A 22,623-nucleotide genomic window follows, 5' to 3' on the forward strand; every position below is an offset into this window, starting at 1 on the left:
TCACGTAAGCAGAAGAATTTAACAGCTTTGTAAGAGCTTAACACTGGGGAGAGGTAAATTACATGTTATCAAAATTGCTTGCCTTCATTAGTTGTGTCTTAGAATATGAAAAGCATGATCTGAACACATTTCAAAGCCACAAGTGGCTGGTTTTTACTCAGGGGAAATGAGTGAGAAAGTCTTAGAAGGCTGAGAAAATTATAAGAAAGCAAACTGCCAATGTCTCTAAAAGGAAAAACAATATGAGCACTGGTGAAATACTAGAGGCAAAAAAAAACCCTTAGGAAAGGTATTTGTCAGCACCAGAGAATGATGAGATAACTGACAAGAAAGTTTCATTTTTCAAGAGCAATTAATTATCAAATATATTTTTTCCTCCCTTCTAATAGGCCTCATTGCAAGTGGAGGCAGCAGATGCCAAATGCTTTCACCCCATGCAGCTTATGACATTGTCTCACACACCCTTCTCAGAAATAATTGGGAAACAGTCTAGGACAAAACACTGCAGGGTCAGTGAAACACTGGGTAAACACATTAAAATAGCAGTTATAAATGATCTGAGAGTTAAAAGTAGTTGCAGTTTATTCAAATGGACAGATGTGTCAACAGTCCTGTGTCAGCTCCTCTGATGCTTTCATGGATTACCATAAGAGGTCATTAATAGACAGGTCTTGATTGCTTTAGCAAGTCAAAAATAGGCAGGTTTTTTCGATGCAGACACTCCAAATGTGGAAGTGTATGCTTGAGAGCACACAAGAATTAAAACAGATCTGGACAATCTAAATAACTAGTCAGAAAGACCCCTCCCCAACTAACTTGGAAGAAACAAATACCTCCCTCAGGGAATCTCCAGATGAAGTTAATTCATACAATAAAGCCTTTCTACATCCCCATGATCTATTCAACACAGAGGTGAATCTTGGCAAGTCTGGAGACAGCTGAACACATCCTCTGTTATTCCATACAAATATACATATATTTATATATATATAAATACATATATACATATATATATATATTTATCTTTGTCTCTACAGTTTCCTGCAAATTGCTGCTTCACTTGATGCTATATGCTAGTGTACTTTGAGCTGGCCCTGTCACTCTGGAGTGCTCTCAATCACTTTCCGTTCTTTAGAAATTGTATTTTTTAGTCTTTCTAGCATAGAGCAATGGGCTTTTGCTGCTTTTCATGCAAGCATTTGGTAAGGGTAGCAAAGAAGACTGCTGGATATAGTTTAATAATGATGTCTGAAATAATTCTGAAAAGAAAATTGAAGACTTGAATATAAAGTAAAAAGAAAGACTTTTCTCCCTAAAGATGAAGGGATGGGTTATTTGTGTTTTCAAAGGACAGAGCTTACAGTGGTCACGTTATAGGCTTTTGTGAAAGAAGACTGGTGAGCTAGGGGAGTCACAGCACAGAAGAATTTAACACACTAGCAAAAAATCATGATCCTCAATTATATGAAAGAAAGCATAGCTTCAAGCAGTCAGTCATGATTTCCATTTGATGAAATCCAAATGCTTTTTCTTCTGCAAAACCCCTGCCTTCAAACAGACCCCTGCATGTCTGATGACACAGTTTATTACTTCAGCTTTTGCTTATAAGTATCTGTAAATATACATGGGTGACTCCAAGAAAATACTGCTAAAGAGCTACGGGACAATGTCATAAAGATCTGAGACAGCAATCACACAAAGCAAGTACCTCATGGAAACATATGGAAATACTTTCAGCAATGGAGCACAACTTCTAGGAAGAAATCCAAATAATAGCATGAAAAGCAGCAGAGAGAAATGGACTACACATTTCAGAGCTGCCTTTAAAATCTTGCAGTTTTTGGTATAAAACCTATATGAACACTGTCTCGCACTGAAAGCTACCCTAAGATGGTAAGGTAGCCCAGTCTTATAGGCCTGAAGTACTACAGGAAGTATAACCACAGCTAAGTACAACATTAAATAGCTCCTTAAGCCATAAGATCTTAAACAATAACATTAAGAATGGCATGAACCAGCCCTGATGTATTGGACTTTCAGTATTTTATCACAGAGGATACCAATATGCATGTTGCCGTTTCCCTCAAAAGGAATTATACAAGTTAATGTAATTACAAATTAAAATTAATGTATTAGCAGAAAAACCCCAAAATCTGTTATCCTTCATCATAACAGATTTGCCTTCCATCATTGTACCTGAAGGTGCTGTTTTTCTATCAGTATGGCTACACCAGGACTTTCATTGCTTTTAAATCCCCCGATTTACTTAAGAGCCTTGAAGGAGTCGCAGCCTTGGCTGATCAAAGTAATTATTTGTAGTGAAAACTAAGTAGATATTACATACAGAGGCAGGTGATGTCTCTTAATGCATGTCTGAAGTTCTCAGGCAGCCTCAGTCAGACCCACAGAACAGTGCTGACAGAGGCAATGACAGCCTCTCTCTTTGCCAGCCTATGCAAAACATCAGCAGACCACAGAAACTCTCCACTGACTAGCTCATTAAAAGTCACCTGGTAAAGCTTTTTAAGTAGAGCACAGGAATCTTTCATCCTTGGCACTACTGAAATTTTAGTTCTGCAACTACTTCAGTCTCAGAAAAACTAAAATGATTGAAACTCAGAAGCGCCTTTTGGAATATTAATTAAAAAAAAAAAAAGTGAGTTTGCAATGGTCTATGTACCACTTGTCATGAAATATTCTCATTTCCAGCCCAATCATTCCCACGAGGTGAGGCACATCATCATCCTGGATGAGGTTCCAAGGGGAAGAGACACCCATCACCCACTCTCTTTTGGTTGTGAGTGCAGGCTGCATGGCGGGGCCAGAACAGCTGCAAGGACACCGAAATCACACCTGAGAAGGGGCAAAACACCTTCCACTGAGCTCCCTGTTTCCTCAGTCACCCAGGGCTCCTGAGCCCATAGCTGAAGGGGACAGAGGAGCACATCCAGACAAAAAAGGTGTCTGATAAGTCTCCAAGCACCTTTCAGGACAATCATGACTCGGGCTCCCCATATAACTCTCGGGATGTTGAGCAGAAGCATACAACATTCCTCTACAAGAAATCTGCTAAGTAGAAGGAAGAGAACAATAGGACCACTACATAGGAAGAAGCATCACCATCCTGAATCATTCACCATCATTTAAGCATGCAGATGGTACAACAAAATTCTTACTTGCAGAAGTGGTGAGCAAAGGATTTACTGCAGAGCAGTAGGCAGATGCAGCCTGTTTTCCAAGCACTCTGACTTCCACTTAAGTATCTGCATGTAACAAGAATAACTGTGCCTACCCAAGCAATCACTTGAATGAATTGAAGACAGTTTTCTAACTAACAAATCCTTTCTCACCATCAGTCAATGAAGTAAAAAACCCAGGCTGCAGAGAGTTTTTAAGCTGAATTTATGAAAATTTAGGGAAATTTATGTTCTATGAAAGCCTATTTTCCATTATTTTTGCTGTGTACCAAGATTTGCTCATGCTATTATGGGCAAAATTTCTTAAATGTTAACAAAAAAGTGTGCTCTACAGTGAAAGATTCCCTTTTGTAATTTTTGAAGAAATCAGGTTTTATGTTAAATATACTTTAGGTGGAAAATCAGCTTTGTTTCACAATGATTGTAATGGCAGTCTAAGCTGAAAAGCACTCTGTATGGTGAGGAAAGAACACTGACCTCTGCAGCTTTTCAGGCTTGAAAGTCAGAAAATACTGATTTCGGTAGTAGATTTGGCTCATAATTGGAAATGGGGAAAGTTGGGGGTGATGCTGGTATAAAATCAGTGAACACCCATCCCATTAGTCATCCCAACACTGTCAGAGTCTAATCCTATGAAACCCAGAGGCAGAAGTCTTCATGGCCAACTGATAATTTTCATACTTCATTTTATCTTTCAAGGTAGTTTTAACTACTTCGGTAGAGAGTCTGGCACATGAGAATTTTATGAAGGAAAGGCATGCTCAAAGCATGGAGTTTGAATGGAAATCATTGATAGGATGACATATCTCTATCTCAACACAGCAGGGCAAATTCTCATAGGACTCCCAGTTCAAGGCAGAGCCCTAAATGAAGTCTGACTCCACAATAAATCAACAGTTTCTGTGCATCATAATGTTCATTTCATTCTCCAGTCTTCTCTTCAATTTGAGGCCAGTTCTTTTGAGATGAATAACACTTCTTTCAGAGTCTCTGAAAATGTTCATTTTTGAATGACTGAGGGATCAGGTTAAACATTGTTACTTCCCAGCACCAGAAAGTTCTAACACAAATCAAGGCTGTGGAAAAGGCCAAATCAGAGATAACAGCATTCTGCATTTTCTTTGAAAAACTAAAAGCGAGGAAGAATATTCTCACTTGGCTTTCTCCTTTCTACTACTCAGAGAAGCACAGTGTGGCAACAGGGGATGAAAGGAGGAGTTTGATCCTGTCATGTTATTAGAAGGGCAGCCCCAAGAAGATGCACAGAAAGAATTTAGCTGGAGAAAGTGAGAAATTGACAAGCAACCTGTAGCCACAACTAGACATTTGCGAGCCATAATGGATGGCAGCTGTTGGCAGAAGTTTGACCATTTGAGAATAAGAGATGTGGAGTCAGCAAGAAAGAGCAGATTCAAAACATCCCTTCTGAGCACCTCTGTGGGAAATCCCAGCACCAGCTGGGATGCTGACAGTGCCTCAGAAACTTTGGATGCTTGGAGCATCTCAGGTGTGGGGAAGCACAGAAGAGAAAGGCTGCTCTGTACAGCTGCTGGAGCTTGACACAGTTCCAGATTTCACCCGATGAGGCTCAGAAGAAACCTGCACAGCCACAGTGCCCCTGTGGCCAAGAGCACTGGCAGAACACCCAGTGAGTTACCTTGGGGTACCTGGCCCCCTGAGCTGAAGATAGAGACATGATGCAGAATGAATTCCCCAGAATCCAAGGGGAAATGGTCAAAACCACGGTGTTTCAAAGACAGTGAGACATGATTCTTGCGGTCATGGTTTGGTGGTGAATGTCACAGCATTAGGTTTATGGTTGAGGTCGTTTTCCACCCTAAATAATTCCATTTGATGTAGGTATTTTATCATCTCTATTGGGCCTCAAGAACTATTATGACCAACAGCTTTCAACCCTCTTTGGAGAGATTTTTTAACATAAATTCAGAATGCTGTGTTGTCCATCACTGATAGAAGATGGAACAAACACTTCCAAAAAAATAAAGGTTACATTAGACTTCGAAATACCTACCACTCCTTTAATCTCCACCAGTGCACTCTCTTTGGTGGTTCCCATTCACCTGACATCAAAAGGAATCACAAAAGTTGCTACACATTAAAAGCTTGCCACTTACCTTCCCATCCATCCAAGGCTGCACCTACACATGTGTGCACACATTTGAATTATAGAGCATTCACAACAGCATCTTATTGCTTCAGGGACAATGATAAGCATGATTAGTTTCAGTCAAATGCTTTCACCTCCTAGCAGTTAAATAAAATGGGAGTTTTCCCACAACAAAACTGATGCTGTAATGTAAGGTCACAGATGATTGCAGAGACAATGGAAGCTGACAGAAAGGACTAACCTACCAAGGAGCCATCATTCTGATTATTGATTAGTAGATATTGAAACACCCTTACATAGCTTTGTCAGGCTAAATGGCAGTCCTTTAAGCACATATTTCACTGTCCAATTAGGACAGTATATTTTCCAGCCTATTCCAGGCACATGTATTTCTCTTACAAGCTATTGAAAAAAAAATTGTTACATAAATATATTTCAGAAGCACTGAAAACCACCAATTTGATGCAAGACTCATAACATTCATTCAGAATTTCTATACCAATATATGCCTATAACACAAAGTAAATTTTCTTATTTTCTCTATCTGCCTATTAGGCTGGAAGTCAACTTCTATCCCTCAGCTTCCCAAAATGGTCTGTCCATTGCACAATTCATAAAAGAGAAAAATGAACTGATTTAGCACTGCATGGGGATTTAGAATAATTTAACAAAATTTTTGCTTATATTTAGTCATGCACATTTCTCCTTTGCTGGACTTAAAGGGGCTAACACCATGAGGTCAAACATAAAAAATAGTGAGAATATGTGAACACCTTCACCTTACCCAAACTGTGCTAAGGCACGGTAAAAGGAAGGTGTAGGACGAAACCTTGCAAGGATGAGCAGCAGCTTCTGCAGCCTCACTCTTCCCTAAGGTCTCCTGTTAATGGGCATTTGCATCAAATGACAGGAGAGTAACATCTTTCCTGTTTTTTCAGCAAATTGAAAACATTCTGTGTTGAAGGTGATCTCTTCAGCAAGCACAGAATGGCCACAATACACTGAAAAGTGACTGCAACATCATTATAAAAATTTAATTCTGTAAAGATTTTGTGTCTACTGAACAGCCTATGACAAATCTGGTGTTTTCCAATGTTAGAATCTTTCTTTACTCAGAAGACAGCCGAAAAAAAGGAAAGGTCTTCAAAGCTCACATAAATAGAGTGAAGAGGCAAAAACCATGGGAAAAACAGATAAAATGACCAATAGCACCTTATGGGCAGTGGAACAGACCCAGATAATTGATTAACTTGAACTCATAGATGAGATATCTTAAATTAAAGCAATATCTAAACTCTTCTACAACACTGACTTAGCTATTTTAGACTGATACGGAACAAATGTGACAACAATTTTTAAAAATGTTAATCAGAGGGAACTGAAGGACTGTGCTGTTGGTCTACATGGCTGAAGTCATTTAAAGCTCTGAGAATATGAACTTGTGGATATATGGATACATATATGACCCTGGGGAAGAATTCATGTGGCTTCTGTAAAGAGAAGCTATGTGTTAAAACCACAGAACTTCTCTGAAAGATTCAGGAAGATTTTGAATATAAAGGAGGTTGGATTGATTTTGATACTTGGGTTTTCAGAAGTTACTTGACAAGGTCCCTCGAAACAGGTACTTGAAGAAACCACAGAAAGCACTAATGAATTAGTAGTTGGTTAAGAGATACAAAACAGGGAAAGAATAAAACTTTCATTTTCACAGTGCAGAGAGGTCATCAATAAGTCTAATTGACCAGAGCTGGTGTCTGCTACCCAGGGAGCTGAGATGAGAAATGAGGGGAAAATATCTGGTTGGGAATTTTTTTTATAATCCAATTTCTCCATAATAAGTCTATGCCCAGCTGCAACAGGTGTGTTCTGAGTTTAAGTTATGGGGTATTAAATGGAAGAGAAAATTCCCTGTAAATAAATACTAAATTATGAATATTGCACGCAATCCTAAATTCCTATATTAAACAACATAATTGTCCTATTATCACAATAAAAGACATCTTGATATATAGTCAAAAATTACACAGATCAAGTCCTTGGCTATGGGGAAAAAAAAAAGGCAACCCCAAACCCAACAGCTGTTAAGAGGTATTAAGTATAAGCCCATGTATAATTTCACTGGGTGAATGTCTCCCCTGGCTTATTTCCATCTATTCAAAGCTCTGCTAGACACACTGCTGGGAAACCTTCTCTAACTAATTCTGTTAAGCAGGGAGGTTGGACTGGATGATTTTAATAAGTCTCTGCCAAGTCCATCCGTTCTGTGATTCTGTGTTACCTCTCAAACCCTGCATGCAAATTTACATGACTATTCCGGTATGAGGAAAAGAGCTGAAGGTTGAGATTAGCTTCAGATTTCTAGAAGATGAGGGGCTGTTCTGGGCAAGCATCAAAGGATAGATGTTCTTGCACTTCCTCTTCTAGGCATGTGCTTCTCACTGCTGCTGGGAGAGAGGATATCAGCCCTAACAGGCTTTTGATCTGACCCAGCACCACCATTCTTGAACTACAAAGACTCAAATGACTTAGGATCACTAGTTGATTTTAAATTGTATTGCAAACATATATATGTACGTATGCATGAGTCAGTAGACTCTGAAATGGCTGAAAGTTCTGGAAACAAATACTGAATGTTTCCAAACAAGATGTCTTCACTAGCAAAATGGAAAAGCACATTCATGGTATCATTAGAGTTGATTCTTTCTGGAAGGCAAATTTACGTTTCCTTTAAGCACTAAAACGCACATACCTAGTGCACTGCATACCCATCTCTGAGAGCAACAACTGCAGTTTAGGCACATTTTCCACTAGCCAGGCATTAAGGATGTAGGAGAGTACATCGGCCCCCAAAGACATTTTGATTTCAATTTGAGATAAGAATGTGACTAGGAGAATCTGGCTGATCCTTTGGTGGTGTCAACAGATCAATACTGAACTTACTGCTGCCAACAAGAGGACACTGAAAATCAATGCAGTTATTCTGAAGATAACTGAGAACTCTCCTGAGTCATCAAGACAGCTCCTGGTGATATGGACAACCATGTCGTACAGTCTCTTCTGCAAAACTATCACATACCAATTTTTGGCACAATTCTTGTCTGCCTTGTTCATATTTAAAAGGCTGTTACAGAAGTACAGATGGTTACAGACTTTCTTCTAAATTAATATTTTTATTGTAATCATGGTCAAGATGGTTCTCTTCTCCCTTGTGCATGTTAGGAGACCTTAAATTTAAGTGGATTATTCTAACTCACAGATGTGGTCCTCTGTTGAAGAACTACCATAAACAGCTACCTGGGAGTTAAGAAATCCAATTCCTTCACAGTATATTTTCAGAGGAAATGTTTACAAGTAAATTCAAAAGAGATTTTTCATAATACCTAGGAAGGCAAGTATTTTATATCAATGTTGCTGTGACTTTTCACAACTGCAACTATTACACTGGATGGATAAAAAATTAGGACCTATCAGGTTCCAGATAACTCACAGACCCACATAATTTTCAAATGCCATGTAAAAATATGCTGTTTTGTCTGACAGATTGACTGGAGATGAGTCCTTTGACATTCAGGAGTCAGTAAATTTATACACACTTGATCTACATTTCAAAAACAGGAGGAGGATTACACCTATCTGCCTATTAAAACCTAATCTACTGAAACATCAAGATTTCTGTCAGCTTCCTGACTAGTACACCAATTATATTATTTGGCACCCATCACGAGAAGACAGGTGTAGAAGGACCAATTTTGCAGCTTCTGAAGTTGTGCCCATTAAATACGTGGAGAAAATTTTTTCCTCTTTGTGTAAAGATGATTGAGAGTGCATTTGAGTGTTTTCTCTTTCTAGAGAAAGCACTGGGAGCTGGGGAGAGGGAAGGTGAGAATAGACTCACTTAGTTAAAGGAACTAGGAATCACCAAAGGAAAATGCAAGAGATTCATCCTCAGTATGGGCAATACTGCAAGAATTCTGATTTGTTTCAGTTTCAGTTGGAGTGGAATAATGGTATAGAGGGGAACAATTTTATTAGCCTGTTACTTTTAGGATTTTGTTTCTCAGTCTTGGTCTCTTTGCCTTTTCATCTAACCTTCATCAAAACTTGCCAGAAACACATTGCATATTACTTCAGTGTTTTTTGCTTTTATCTGACATGCATGTTTGAGCACTATGCCTTTGGCTGGTTCTACATCTTATTTAATATTTGAGTTATCTCCTTTGGCATTAACTTTGGAGTATGCTGATTCAGTTTGCTGATGATAAAGGCGGGGAGGCATTGGCAGTGCATCAGAGAGCTATAATAACAGGAAGAAAAAGCCTGTACTTACTACCTGGGGAGTAGGATCAAGAGAAAAGGGATAAAATTTAGCTGCATTAACTGCACGGTCACGAAGCACAGACAAATAGCAAGAACACCACTATAAAATCTCATCAATTACAAACAGAGAAGGAAAATGGAAAACCTACCGTTTGGGCAACAACCAACCAGACAGCTATAAGCCACCAAGACAGCAGTTGTAAAAAAGGCAAATGTGATCCTATGTCATCCCATTCAATAATGTTTATTGTTCTTATTAGAAAAGTCTGAGAGTTTTGTAACCGGAGGCAGTAGACAAACAGAGCTTCTGTAACCTCTCCATGTTCCAGCAGGGAAATAAACCACATGAAGGCTGCACCACTTTGGTGTAGCTTGAAGAACACAGTCCCAGCAAGAACCAAAGACAGAAGACAAAAGCTGTTAAGAAGGACCTGAATCAGAACTCTCATAAGGCACCATCACACAAGATATTAACTTCCTTCATTCTTGCAATCTGGTTACTTTGAGTGAAGAATGTCTTTAATGAACACAAAACACAAAATGTGAAAAGATTTGTAAATTTTAATTCAAAATTATTGAATAATTCCATGGCGTGAAACTGTCCATTATCCACAATGTGTAAGTACTTCAATTACTCACTCTAACTCAAAGAAAAATACCAAAATATTGAAATTTATCATGGGACAAAAATTCCAGAGTCCTCAAATATGAAAATTAACTATTGCAAAGATAAGAATATGTGGATAAAACAAACTTTAACAGGTATGGCTCTAAAGAATTACATATGGTCTGCTAATGGCCACATGCCATTGCGGGTGACTAACACATCTTGTTAATCGTTATTATTCTACCTTATCTGTGACTTAGAACAAAACAGAGTAAAATAGTATTACTAGGTATTTGATACAGTTAAGACACATGGTTCATAAAAAACACCATGGCAAATTGCTTAAGCAGGCTATCTGGTATATTTTTATTGTGTCAATTCACAAATAGCAAACATAACCAGTTCACAGAATAGAGACTGCCAAGAGAAAGAAAGTGATTTGGAGGGCTATTTCTGTGAAGAATAAATTTCACCAGTCCTAATTTAGGCAGTCATTTGCAAGGGAAATACATCTAATATGATTTTTCCATCACAAATGACATTTCATCTTTTTTAAGTCATGCAGGAAAAAAATGTGAAGAGGTTAAAATACTTTGTTTTTTTCTTCTACTATGTAAGTGTAGCATGAACAATAAAAATAGCTTAGTATGGACCAAACCATTTGAAATCATTGTGCATTAACATGAGCTAGTGTACTGTAACTAGACAACTTGAATATTCAAATGGCAAAAATGATACCATTGTGCTAAGGAGAATGTGACCAAGGGTTTTTTTTCCTCATTTGAAATTAATGATTCTCTGAAAAGAATATTCTCTTTATGCTACTGCCAATCAATTAAATTCTCTGAACAACATTTATAGTAATGAATAAAACTGCCTTTTTCACTTAGTTTTATTCCTGCTCCGCCTACTTTTGAAGACTTATAATATAAATTATGAAGAAAGATGGGATTTTAATTTAAACTCAAAAAATAATTTATGTGCATATTTATTATGGAGGTAATAAAGAGATGGAGATGGGTTTCACCCCTAGGAGACAGAATAAAAAAAACCTGCTCATGAATTTTAAGGTCTCTTTCATTGCAGATTTTCCACTGCATATTGACTCCATTTGGAACTGATTACTGATCTTACTAAGAATTCATCAGTTGCTAATTTCAACTACTAAACTCTGTTTTTGTTTACAGTTAAGACATTCTTGAATTAAAATGCTGTGAAGGGAGAATAAGATACCAGTCTTCCTCCTCCCTGCACCAAACAAAATTAATTTATTATTGCCTTTTCACTGTCACTGCTCCAATATTATCAGTTACTTGTTGTTCTAGTAGCATTTTTAAGACTAGAATTTGTCTTCCTCTTTCAACTCCAGTTAATCCTCTGACAGTTAGCTAGCACATCAGTGAACAGTGTGCTCCACAAGCACTTGCAGCTTCCCTTGAAAAGGCTGCAAAGAATCCCCAGAAAAACACAGACAGGTGAGAGGGAGAGAGGAAAAACCCCATCTTTATCAGGTTTCTTCCTCTGATCACTTGGAACCTAAAGTCATTAAGCAATGTCATCAGTCATTTCCTATGGGGTCATCAGTACCTACACCTTAAAGTGTTGCTTCCCATTACAAAATCAGCTTTCAACCCTTTCATTTTTATTTCTACTAAGCTAGTTAGCCAGAAAATCATGAGGGTTTGAAGAGAATGTAGAGAGAATGTAGAGAGAAGGATCACTCAAAGCAGACAGCTAAAAACATTCATGTGCATGTATCCTACAGCTCTCCGAGCACAGAGTATGATAATGGTGCTGGAGTTCTCAGTAAGTGTTGCATTCAGTTTTAACAAATCATTATTGCACAACACAGGAAGCTGACAAGCACATTCTCCATCAGGAAGACAAAAACCCAAACATCAGTAAAGCACTGTACATCAGATCAGAACTGTGGTTCATTAAACTAGAAATTATGTCAATAAGTTTAAAAAATACATTAAAAAAAATCTTTACTCATCCATGCCAGACTCTCTCAGGGCTCTATAAGCCTTACCAAAACATCCACTTTCTCAGCAAAAATCTAAAACTATGTAGTAAACCCCCATTAATATAAAACAATCAAAGTGCGTCAAAAGCATTGAATTTTTTCTGGTCCAAAGCATGCTCTTAAAATACTCTTGTTGATCCACAAGGACACAAGGCTGGTGCAGGACACCTAATACATCAGAAAACAGCAAACACTGTCTTGCATTTAGAGAGAATCTGAAAGAGATATGTCCTCAAGTTTGAATAAAATTCAAACAACTAATCACCAATAAATATAATAGCTGAAGAACTTATTATCAAGTGAAAACCGTACAATTTTTGTCCAGCATTCCATAGAAGGGTACAGAAGCCCAATCATTTCAATGTGGTCTGGTTAATTTTTTTACAGCTAAGTACAAAATAAAATCACATACCACATCCTTTGGCACTGTCAGTGTAACTCTGTTAAAAAGGACTACTTAGAGAAAATCAATATGAACATTATTTCAGAAATTCTTGAAGATAATGCCAGTGGCAGCTGATCTGATTGACTGTCCCTCCCAGTCACCTCAATACAAAAAGATAAAAACAAGATATTTGCTGAAATTTTTTACTTGCATTCCATTCTGGTAAAGTCTGTGGTGCAATCAGGGTTTTCTTCACTAATGAAATCACACTAAATTGTCTATATTAAGATGCAGTATCAGCACCCAATGGCAGCAAACCTGATAGACATGGATATGCTTTAAAGATCAAAAGACTGAAAATAAGTTAAAATAAGTTGGTGTGTTCATAATCATCTCAACTGAGAGGAAAATATTAATATTTGCAAGAAGGAAAATTTATTGTGGGGAAAAGCATGGAGAGGAACACATACATGACCCTGCTTTAGAACTGACAGCTGTTCCTTAAATCCAAGCAAGTTGTTTTTGGTTTTTCTTCACAATGCCTGGAGACAGGCCAGAGGAGAGATGCATCACATGTCTCTGGTGAGGAGGGTCTGGGGAAAAGGACTGTGGAGATGACATCAGTTCTGAGATAAAGTTGGAGTTCTGGCATCTTATCTGTGGCATATGGATGCTCACAGCAAGGTATGCATTGGAACACGGACTATACATTTGTTGAAGGGCATAAAATTTATTGTTTTGTTTTTCAGGTTGTGAATTATGACTCTCAGACTTGCTTTTATGTTATCCCCCACAAAATGCCATGGTATATAGATAGTAAACTGTCGAAGGGCAGTGTGTTTTATAATTACTTTTCTTCCTCAGGAGGACTCACATTTCCTTCTCTATTACATTTTATGGCCCTTTATCTCTAGCACAGATAACACATAAATGAAAGGAGGCAAATTTATAATCTGCAGCACTGTGTTGTTCAAGCCATAACTCGTGTCTGAACCAAATCCACTTTGGTGGATTCTCTTCTCTTGTTCTCTGAAGATCAAATTCAAATTCAAAATCTTTGGTTGCTACACATTGAGTGGTCACCTGCAAAGTCATATTGTTACAGGGTCTCCTAATTTAGAATTACTTTGGAGTAAAACTCTAAGGAGTGAAAAAACACCTCGTCAATCTATTCATGGGGCAACAGATGCAAATATGGATGGGCCCCGATTGTCCATGTGTTTTAACAGAGTAAACTATGATAGTAATGACACTGACAATGCAAGGCCAAATAAAGCACCACTAACACCAAAATGTAAGACAATTTCCAGTATATCAGTGAATAGTTGTAAAATGTGTCACTCTTACCTTTTTTTTTTTCTTTTTTATGGAAGAAGAACAGAAATTATAAATACCAGAAAAGACATTAGACGAACTAAGAACAAAAGGCAGCACAATCATTTGGAATTAAATGGTTTACCTTTCTCAGAATTATTATCCCTGTACTGGAAAAAGAATATTCCTTGTGAAATTACTGATTGTTCAGACAATAAAGGCTTGCTTTTTGTGAACAGAGGAAGTATGGTAGGAATGCCTAAGTAAAGAAGCAAGGAGAAAATAAATATGCAAGTTTCTATGTTTAAATTCTCCTTCATTTTCAAAGCACAAGGAAGTACATGTTCTTTATTGTTATACAATCTGAACTCCTACTAATGGCTCATTCATATTGCATATATTTAGATGAAAATAATATTCAAACCTCTGCAGGTTTTTCCACACAACTTGCAGGTCAGAAGATTGTTTTCCCAAAGCCCAGTCAATATTGTGGATAGAAGAAGACTACAGAAGAATTGTTCTCATCTACTGCAATAAAGCTGGCTCAATTCGCTACACTTTAAACAAAATAAGGCCTGGGAATTACTCTTTTTTAAAATTTTCTTATTGAACTTTTCAGACAATATTCAGGAAAAGAAAACTTCTTTGATCTTAGCGACAGAAGAGGATAGTTAGTCCTTTCTAGCAAGCACTTGAACTTCCACAGATGGAGCACAGACTACTGCAAACTGCTGATTATTTTTTCACTGATTTTTTCATAACTGGTGGTCTTTTTAAATGTGGCTATTTACCATGTAAGCAAGCATTTAAACATCTCTTACTGGAAGAATTCTGCCTATGAAACTGAGTCCATTACAATCCCTTACACAACAGTGTGCACATTTGCACATACAAAAAGATAGTGCAATGAACACGTAATATGCTTCTTATACTACAGAACTTCAGTAAATTTATCTGCTCTCCACCCAGAATCACACAGACTTATTCCACAACCACTCTCTTTCAATTGCTCTTGAAAATACTTATTTGATTTCAGATTTTCTCTCTTCTCAAGACTTGGACTTGACACTTCTGGTAGACAATCCCTTCCATAAGGTTCTATTATTCTTTATGTAATATGCTAAAAGAATGGCTTTGTTACATCTTACATCTAAGAGTTCAATGTGATGTTTTTCAAGCATGACAAGTCTCGTATTAACACAAATTATATGATTACCACTCCTAAAACCAATCTGTGTAAAAAACTTTTCAGTATTCTTAAGAGTACTTACTTCAAGAGCTATTCATTTTCTCCACTAGAAAAATAATTTTTCAAATTAGAAAACATTATCTAAACCAGTGACATAAATGCATGGTGGCTGACAGAAAAAAAAACTTGAAAATCAAGAAATAACTGTTCTCTATACTAATTTTTCATTATTAATAGCTCTTTTTTTAAGTACGAGAAAGCTGTCAAATTTACGCAGAATTGATCACCTATTCATTTCAGGTATTATTTATGGAATAGTAAATTTTCTTTCCTTGCTTTCTCAACACAGCTTTTTATTTCTGAATCAACCAGTTGTTAAACTGAACCAGACAAAACTGGGGGAAAAAAATCACGCCCTGCACTGAGTAAAGAATTTTAGTTTTCAAAGCCTGGGCTATTCACTGCAAGTTCTGGTTTCTGGTACCCAAGTCAGAAACTTCACCCTGCCCACTCTATCTCCTATCCTCCTACCTCAAAGCAAGGTCCAACCACCAGAAGGCTCCCAAAAGAGGGCCCAGACCCACCTCTTCAACATCCTCCCCTAGGGGCAGGAACTGTCCGGGAAAATGCTTCCTGCTTGTCTGAAGGTGAGAGGGTAACAAGCAAGTTACAGTTTGTGGCACAGGCACGTCTACGCAGGCAGTTTCTGCCCAAAGACAATTCTCATCATGATTCCTAAAAGGACCCCACGCTCTCACAGTCAGACAGCTAGCACCACAGACATGTGCTGCCTGTCAGCTGCATCCCTTCATCACTTTGGAAAATCCTCAGGCCCACCAAAAAAAAAACCAAATTCACAAGCAAGTGAGCAAGACTGTTACGAAGGAGGGACAGACCTAACTTAAATGCACCCTAAACTACACTCCGAAAATGATTTTTCAAAATAAACAGGGCAAAGAGTCTGTAAAACAAATTACTCTTGAGATGAACAGAAAAAGGAACTTTTTTTTTTTTAATGAAGGGATGGAGGGTAAAATAATTGGCATGCTTTCAAAGCAAAAACTATTTGAACTTCCAAGCATCAAGTGCAAAACCAATCCATTTCTATAAAATAATGCTTTTATCAGCTTGACAAAAAAGTTTTTGCTTTGCTAGCTTAAATCAGCTAACAAAGTTAACTGATTTCATCTACTTCTGCCATTTCAAAAGTACGTGTTAGGATGACAGCTTTCATAAATAGGATTGACAGAGTAAGACGTTATTCTGCACACTGAAATCTTGAGTTCAAACCATACATTAGATTTCAACTTTCTCTGTGCTAAAAACTCAAGGACATAAACCACCTATGATTCAGCTCACACTGTCAGTCCAAGCTAAGTTGCCAAGTACTGAGAGCCTTTCAGTCTCAGTCTTCAGCAAGGATCACACAGTTGAAAGATTGCCCAGGCAGGAAAAGGTAACCTTGGAAGAAAGAAAGCCCGAAGGATTTGATTGGAAATACTTTCCTCTGCTTTTGACCATTTATTGATTTGAAACCTGCCTACAATAATAACATTAGACAGTCTCAACTCAGATAGTTGACTCAGTTGTGTAGTTAGTTAGGCAAAGAGGGTGCCTGGCAAGTAAAATTCCAACAAAGAAAATTTCCATTTTTTGTAATATTGCTGAGTATCAAAAAAATCATTACTGAATTTCCTCTTCACTCAACTACCATATTTAGACCAGCCCTGAATTCAGAAACTCTGTACCAAAAGATACAGTAAGGGTTATATAAGGCTAACAAAAGGTTTTAGTCCTTAAGGAAATACAAGTTTGGAGTACAACATTTTCAACATATTTTTCCAAGGGAGTGTGGAAAATAAGCTTTTAGATAAAATACACTCAGAACAAAATTCCAAACTCTACATCAACAATTGCAACCTGTAAGAGAAAGGCATTTTTTAAAGCAAAGCACAAATTTTCACATTTACAGTATTTTGAGCTCCACTTACACACAAAAACCCTTGTAATAAATGAACTAAGAGGAAGATGAACTAATCAGGGCTTCAGTGGAACATCAAAACAGGATAAAAGAATGAGAATAAAGGCCTATCTAGCCCAGAGTATGAACAGGGGCAAAACACAGATGCCTCAAGAGGAATGTGAGAATAGGGCAAACTCCTGTCAACACTGCCGGAGAATACCCTCAAAACACAAGAATTCACAGTTCAATAGTTAGCATCTTCAGGTTTCACCAGTCTTAGTGGATTTCCTGCATGTAAACTTGCCTAGTTACCCATTAAGTCCATGTAACCCCTCAGCATCCATAATATCCATGGCCAGGACTTGCAGTACACTGTGCTAAAGTGGCCTTACCTCCTGTCCTTGAGTTTTGACTGGACACCCCATTTTTTTGACAGATACCCCCAAGACCCTGCATGAAAGAAAAAAAAAAAAAAAAAACGGCCAACAAGCACAACCAACAAGAAGTCCCATCCATGCCATTTTATTTATCCAAATTAAACTTCATCTGCCATTTAAATGCCCCAACAGTAAAGTTGTTTCTTTCTGTAATTCTTCATAGGCAACACAACCTTTAAACCCTTGACAATTTACAAAGGCCAGCAAATATTTCTGTTAAACCCCTCCACCTATGAACATGTTGAGCAGCACAGACACATGAACTGATCCCTGAGGAACTCCACTGTTTAAAAACAGCTGTTGACTCCCACCTAAGTTTAAAGGCACTTAGAGTAAGATGTCTTAAAGATATGTCAGATATATTTTGCACAAGGAGCACTCCTACAAATGGAAATTCCCATATTTGGACACAGCTGTCCAAATGCAGGTCTTTGGAGTCTGCCAAAAGACATCTTTCAATCCCTGTATTTGCTAAAGATAATTTAGGACAATGTTTTCCATTGGTTATTACAGTATACTACTTTATTTACTGGATCTAAAGGGATCACATAGCCACATCATTCAGCCTCACCTGACACATTTTCCCCAACACTAACCTAACTAAGCCATGAATAATTTTGTTTTTGTAGACGTACTCAAAACCATATCCAAAATTAAAACTGTGGAGAGAGGGGTTACCAAGACAAAGCAATACACTTTTATATAACACTTGGGAACCAAGAGGGATGGTTGGATCTTCTTTACAGATTTGCCAAGATACACCTATCAGAGGGGTTCTGAGACAACCATCAGCACTCTGGATGCTGGCTCTGAAAAGATCTCAAAGCTGGCCTTGGGTTATAAGGACCAAGATCTTTGCCCCAGAGAGCAAAAGCAGAAGTGCCCAGACTGGGACTCTGCAGCTGTTGATAAGGCTTGGGTCTGTCATGAGCTAGTGGAGTTATTTCAGGCAGTTGCTTGATGCAATGGCCTCTCTTAGCACGTGTAACAGATCCCCTGTCTCTTGCTACACCCCACAGCCCATTGCCATACCCATTAGAGAAATTTCCTCTAAAAGCATGTACCCCTCCAAGTTGTTCTGTCCCTTCTCTACCTCTTAATCTTTGATTAAGATGGTTGTATTGTTTTTGGTTTTGTTTTAAATCTTGCTTCCTAGCTCTACCCAGGAACAGAGCAGACCTAATGGTTCACATCTCTACACTGCTTGGGTGTGGTTATCTTCCATATGCAAACCTTTGTTAGTGTTTCAGCATTTACTCTCTCACCTTGCAAGTTAGAAAAATCCATTGCATCTCGTCCTTACTCTAGTACTTTTACAGGCATTAACTCTTCCTACCAAAATCTGGAGATTTCACACATTAAAAACCCTTCCTTATGCAACAAACCCAAGATGCATCACCAACACATATTGCACTTAAGCAAAGCCCACAGTCATCACAAAGGGTGGGAGGATTCTAGACAGACCCCAGAGAAGAGTAACAATCCAGGGGACAGGGTTGGTATCAACTGCTGCATTTTGTTTGGTTTCATTTTTTGTTGACTCTAGATACAAAACCAACACAGCAATATTTCCTGCTTTATATTTTTATGCTTCTGCACAGGGGTACAGTGAAGTCAAACATAAATGTGATAAGCATACATAAAATTATAGCTTTAAATCTGGCCAGGAATAGTAGCAATAGTGGGGGGAAAAAAGTAGCAGCGGATGCATAAGACCTAGGCAGAGAGTAAAGAATTATGCTACCTTGTGTTTCTATCTTTCCTGCCCCCATCAGTTAAGGTACAGAAAGCACAGGTATGCTTTGTAGCAATAACTTTTATTGCATGTCCTTTCTGGAAAAAGTATTCTATCAAGGCAACCATGTTACTGTCTGCAAATTTCCTACATTTATTCAGGAGTTTTAACGCTCTATCATTGGCAAAACTAACAATTGCTATTTGCTACCTACTGACTTACACATTTAAGTCATGCACTGTGAACTTCAAAGAGCCTGTAATTTTCCACTTTTTTGCATTACTGCAAATTCAACATTAACTAACAAATGCATCAAGAGGGCAAAAATTCCACGTTAGATATAGCGTTTTTACACCAGACTTCAGTTTTTAAGAACCTGAACACTTGGGACCTATAAGTTGCTGGGCAGGACCATCACCAGGGCAGTAGTGCAGAAATTAATGAAGGAAAGATGCAGCAGCTCCCTCGCCTACACTGCACCCCGATGGGAAGGACCCTGCTTGCAGAGGCCTGTTCAGGGAATCCTGTCTCGAGTGGGATTTTTGTCAGCGCACGGTTCCGCTAATGAAGAGAACGGCGGAAGGTCTGGTGTGAAGGGATGCCGCCAACGAGGCGGCGTTTCGGCGCTCCCGAAGTGATGCCCACCCTTCAGCCGACGGCGCACGGGGGCCGGCAGCACACGGGTACCCTGCCTAAAATCCGCCCGCTCGGGCCAGCGTCCGCCGAGCGGGGGGATGCCTCCTCCCAAAAATCATTCCCTTCACCCGGGGGTTTCTCGGCTTGGCTCCCGGGGAGCTGGGATTTTTTCTTCGAAAGCCTGCCCCTGCTGAAAGCCGCACGGTCTCCCGCTGCCGCTCACGCACGCCAAAGTTTTGCCGTTCTGGCCATAGCGACACGGGCAGGGACACCCAGCCCCGGCCGCCCCCCGCCCGCCCGGCCCGGCTCGGCACGGCCCGGCCCGCCTCACCGTCCCAGCTCGGACTCCAGCTCGAAGTAGTGAGCCAGGGTGTCCTTGTTGGAGCCATCGATCCAGTAGTCAGGCGCGGCGGAGCCGGAGCGGCTGGCGGCCGAGGAGCCAGAAGAGGAGGATGAGGAGGACGAGGAGGATGAGGAGGAGGAGGAGGGCATGGTGACTTTCAGCATGCCGGGTCGCCTGCCGGGGGCTGTCCTCTCCTCCGCGCCGGCTGCAGAACGCACAGCGGCAAGGCGGCGGCTACACCTCGCCTCCCTCCCTCTTTCTCTCCTTCCTTACTTATTTCCTTCCCTCCCTCGCTCTCTCCTCCCTCTCCCCTCCTCCTCCTTCCCCCCGCGCCGCCCTGGAGAGGCGGCGGCGGGTGCCCAGCCCGGCGGGGCCGGGGCGGGGCCGGGCCGGGCCGGAGGGATGCGCCTCCATCGCCCCCCGCCCCGCTCCATCCGCCCCGCCGACCCCAGCGGCGGCTCCGCGCCTGCAGCGAGAGACCCCCGGGGCCGGCCCGGGCGGAGGGAGGGCCGCGAGTCCACCGGCACCGGGAGCGGGACCCGGCCCCGCGGGGGGACAGCGCACGGGAGGAGAAATCACATCCCGATCGGCGGGCGGTGTGCGGCGGGGCCGGGCGGGATGCGCAGCCCGTAGCGCGGTGGGCGCCGGCCCGCCATGCCGCAGCGTTTTGCCAGTTTCCGAGCGGGAGTTCAGGAATTCTGCCGTGAATTTGGCGAGGAGGGTGTGGGGGCTGAGGCAGAGCAAGGCATACAGCAGTGGGAAAGAAAGAGACTGACAAATTCTCGAACATAATATAAAAATCCCCAAACACATCTTCTCTTCCCACCAGAGAACTAAAAGAAGCCATAGAGAAAGAAAATTGCTTTGCTGCAATGCCACTCTCTAACAGGTTATGAAATCTGCAGGTTATGAAATGCATGTGAATTTTACTAAAGCATGCTACATCCCCGACTGCAGAATCCTTAGCCAGAAACATCTATAGAAGGGTCGTTTCTGTTGGTGTAGTGGCAAAATAAAACAGCAGCAGTTGTGTGTGCCTCGCATGCATAGTGTGCCAGATCAATCCCACTCACATCCTCTCTGTGCGGTTACACCCACTCACACTGCCATGCCAGCACAGGCAGGAGGTAAAATGGACCATGTGCGACCCTGCACAGCAGAAGGGATGAAGTATTGTCCTCTAATTTTCAACCACAATTCACTGGCCTGTTTTTAAAACACCATATTTCTTCCTCCAATAAAGCACAGTGTCCTGTTCAGTGTTTTGCTGATTCAGGTGCATTGATGTTTTCCAAAATGATTTGTTTCCCCTTATAAACCAGTCTGTCTCTTACCGTTCCATAAATTCCTTACTGTAACCAGATGGGGCAATTCATCTTAATTCTGAACCTCTTAATTTCTCAAAGATCTTAAGAAAGAAGTACCTCTCTCTGAGTAACCAGATAAAAGAAGAAGCATATTCTAAACTAGTCTTTGTTAGTAGTGGGAAAGGATCAGAGATAAATGAAATAGATAAGAGAGAGATAAAAGCTTTTTGCCTCGAGTTATTGCCATTATAAAATTAAAATGCAGACCCCACTGTAATCTGAGATTTTATCATTTTCAAATTCATATTTGGAAGTCAGGAAAAAGTAATCCAAAGTCCTGATTAGAAAACCAAGTTACGTTTTGACAGCAACTCCAAATTTCCTTTGAGATGAATGTCGCACCCAGAGCACCCACAGTCACAGGACTGATATCAGCACCAGAGCACCAGGCAGCCTTTTCCCTGCTGCTCATGCCCTCTTTCAACCCCCCAGCTTGCTCTGCCTCTGCTGGTGCATGCAGTGCTTTTCTTCAGAAGTCTTTGGCTGATAGGTGACACCTTTTCATCTTATTTGTTAACAGCACCTCCTGGGAGAAGAAATGGTCACTGATGAAGACAATCACACGCACACACAAAATGGCAAATCAGCACACTTAGAAGACGGTGGTTTCCCACACTGTATTTTCAGTCAAATTTCTAATGTATTCTGCAAGCCAAAGGGCACGAATAATTCTGTTCTGGTGGGGGTTTTGAAGAAATTATTCTAGTAGTATTATATTTATCCAGGTACCTGCAATCATGTTCATTTCTCTAATGATCTTGATATAGTTACCATGAGCCTTCAGCTACTCCTTGGTAAATGACATAGCACCAGTGGATTTTCTTTTTTTGATTTTTTTTTTTTTTTTACTGGGGTATATCTAGAAAAGGCATTTTACTTTCTTTGAAACTCTGAGTCAAAAGTGAGCTGCATTGCCTGACAACCTTGTCCTTGAAAACTGACGGGACCTTGTTCTTCAGAAGGTCCACATCCTTCG

The 22,623-nt window shown here is 40.0% G+C and overlaps 1 protein-coding gene across 1 annotated transcript in view; it reads right to left on the bottom strand.

Moving 5' to 3' along the window:
- CAMK4 (calcium/calmodulin dependent protein kinase IV) overlaps nt 1–20,553 on the bottom strand; it is a 138,053-nt gene extending 117,500 nt beyond the window's left edge. Inside the window, exon 1 of the mRNA XM_030237385.2 lies at nt 20,269–20,553. Coding sequence (XP_030093245.1) covers nt 20,269–20,444 — 176 coding nt within the window. The 5' untranslated portion in view covers nt 20,445–20,553. The remainder of the gene's footprint in view (nt 1–20,268) is intronic.
- Nucleotides 20,554–22,623: the final 2,070 nt, after the last annotated feature.

Source organism: Serinus canaria, chromosome Z (assembly GCF_022539315.1).
Source record: "Serinus canaria isolate serCan28SL12 chromosome Z, serCan2020, whole genome shotgun sequence".
In the NCBI taxonomy this organism is placed as follows: Eukaryota; Metazoa; Chordata; class Aves; order Passeriformes; family Fringillidae; genus Serinus; species Serinus canaria.